This window comes from Gorilla gorilla, chromosome 13 (assembly GCF_029281585.2).
Source record: "Gorilla gorilla gorilla isolate KB3781 chromosome 13, NHGRI_mGorGor1-v2.1_pri, whole genome shotgun sequence".
NCBI classification, from domain to species: domain Eukaryota; kingdom Metazoa; phylum Chordata; class Mammalia; order Primates; family Hominidae; genus Gorilla; species Gorilla gorilla.
Genome location: NC_073237.2, coordinates 43044893 through 43047217, shown reverse-complemented (window position 1 = coordinate 43047217; position 2325 = coordinate 43044893). Strand labels below are relative to the sequence as shown.

The window sequence follows — 2325 nt, the reverse complement described above, 5'->3', positions numbered from 1 at the left end:
TGCTGGGTATCGGAATCAGCAAATGAATGGTATGTATACTTCACTTAGGTTTAAGAAAATAAACTCTTCCAGATTTTCCTGTAAGATACCGTATCCTGACTGAATATACACATCAGACTTATCTTCAGTACGAAGGGTGGCTATTTTTCAGTTTTCTCCAGAATACTCCAAGAATTCTGCTTTTTAGATTATTATGTGTTACGGAGATTGAGGAGAGAAGAGAACATTCCCTTTTCTGTTTTCTCATTTTCTTTTTTTCTTTTTTTTTTTTTTTGGGACGGAGTATTGTTCTATTGCCCAGGGGCTGTAGTGCAGAGGTGCCATCTCTGCCTCCAGGGTTCAAGTGATTCTCCTGCCTCAGCCTCCCGAATAGATGGGATTACAGCTACCCAACACCATGCCTGGCCAAATTTTGTGTTTTTAGTAGAGACAGGGTTTCACCATATTGTCCAGGCTGGTCTTGAACTCCTGAACTCAAGTGATCCACCCACCTTGGCTTCCAAAGTGCTGAGATTACAAACATGAGCCACTGCACCCAGTCCCTTTTCTGATATATATGCACTAATTAAGAAAATAATAACCATATATTTATAAAATAAGAAAATAAGCATATATACATATGTTTTATATATATACACTATATATAAAATATATATGTTGTGTGTGTGTGTGCGTGTGTGTGTGTGTATATATATATATATACACACACACACACGCACACACACACACACACACACATACATTCTAGAGGCTGGTCTGCCTGAGATTTAGGCAGAGACACAGTTCCAGACCATATTAATCACCATTGTCTCTTTTTGTCCATCCCTCTGTTTCCTTTGTGGCTCTTCTCTTCCTTCCCTTTAAAGGTGAAAGGTCCTTAGAATCACGTTTAAGTCCTTTTCTCTGTCTACACTCTCTCCACATATGAGCACTTTCATTTCTGGGATATTGCTTGCCACATATGAACCCCCAGCAATTGCATTCCTTATAATTTGCAAACTCACATATCCAACTGGCAATAGACAGTTTCTACCACATGTTATATCAGTCACCTTATAGAGGATATCTGTTTATTTTTATTTCCTCACATGTTTCAGTTTACCTCCTGCCGAAAGAAATCATTATTCATTCCTTTTTCTCCTTATAGTATGTAGGATAACTGATATTAAGTATGATTACTATTTTTAGTTTTATTCCATACAAAAATCAAACATGCAAGAGAGTAGGAAGTAGATTTATTGTATTCACCTTTATAACTTGAGTACAACATACAACCTGGTTTAGAGAAAGGCCATTTTTACTTACATCTCTCATATAATAATGATGAGTAAATAAATTATACCCTTTATTCTCTCATCAGGTTGCACAGTCAGGCTAGGAATTTTGTATTAAAGAATGAACACATACAAGAAGTTCCTATAGTAAAAGTTTAATGAACAACATAAAATAATGGATTGAGTAAATATAAGGAACATATTTTATTACACTAAGCAGAGCGTAAAGATGCACATGATGTTATATGAACAAAAATAATTTAAATCTTATGAATAGTTAAATAAATATTTAAATAGATAAATCAGTTTATCAGCATGGTCATAGTTATAGCAGAAGTGAGAGTCTTTGAAATGGCAGAATTCATGAAAGTGTGAACTGGTATATGAGTCAATAAGAATTGTTTCATGTTGGACCAGGTGTTATTCCTTCCTCCTTAATCTTTCTTGCAAGTTTGTTGATAAGGAGAGGGATCTCATGATTTCTGCTCTGACAACCTCCCAGGCACAAGGGCTGTATTTCTTCTCTGTCAGATAGAGAGTGATTCTTCGGAAGTATTTCTTCACAGCCAAGATGGAGTCCGCATTCATCAGGGGAGTTTCTCCCACCTCCTCCTCCTGCATCACACAGGCTTCCAAGTCATTGAGCTGCTGGTAGAGTTCAGTGCAGAATTTGTCTAGGAGGTCCTCATCCCAAGCAGCAGATGAATCTTTTGTGGTAAAGAGGTTGAAGATCTGCTGGATCAGCTCATGGAGGACAGAGATGGCTGGAGCCTTCTGGAACTGGTTGCCATCAAACTCCTCCTGGGGAAATCCAAAGTCATGTCTGTCCATCAGACAGGAGGAAGGAGAGATTCTGCTCATTTGTGCCAGGAGCATCAAGGTCCTCCTGTTATCCAGGCTGTGGGTCTCAGGCAGATCACAGCCCAGAGAGCAGCTTGACTTGCAGCTGAGCACCACCAGGCCCATCAGTAAAGCAAAGGGTGAGGCCATCGTAGATATTGCAGATGCTTCTGGGCTTGCTGAGATGGGTGACTCTGAACCTTGGGCTCTA

The 2325-nt window shown here is 39.1% G+C and overlaps 1 protein-coding gene across 1 annotated transcript; it reads right to left on the bottom strand.

Moving 5' to 3' along the window:
- Positions 1 to 1694: 1694 nt before the first annotated feature.
- Positions 1695 to 2325, bottom strand: LOC101141543 (interferon alpha-1/13). The gene has a single exon (XM_004047870.5). The coding sequence runs from the start codon at positions 2262 to 2264 to the stop codon at positions 1695 to 1697; it is 570 nt and encodes a 189-aa protein (XP_004047918.1). The 5' UTR covers positions 2265 to 2325.

Coding starts and splice junctions, on each gene's coding strand:
- LOC101141543 (XM_004047870.5), bottom strand. CDS start 2,264: ATGGCCTCACCCTTTGCTTTACTGATGGGCCTGGTGGTGCTCAGCTGC.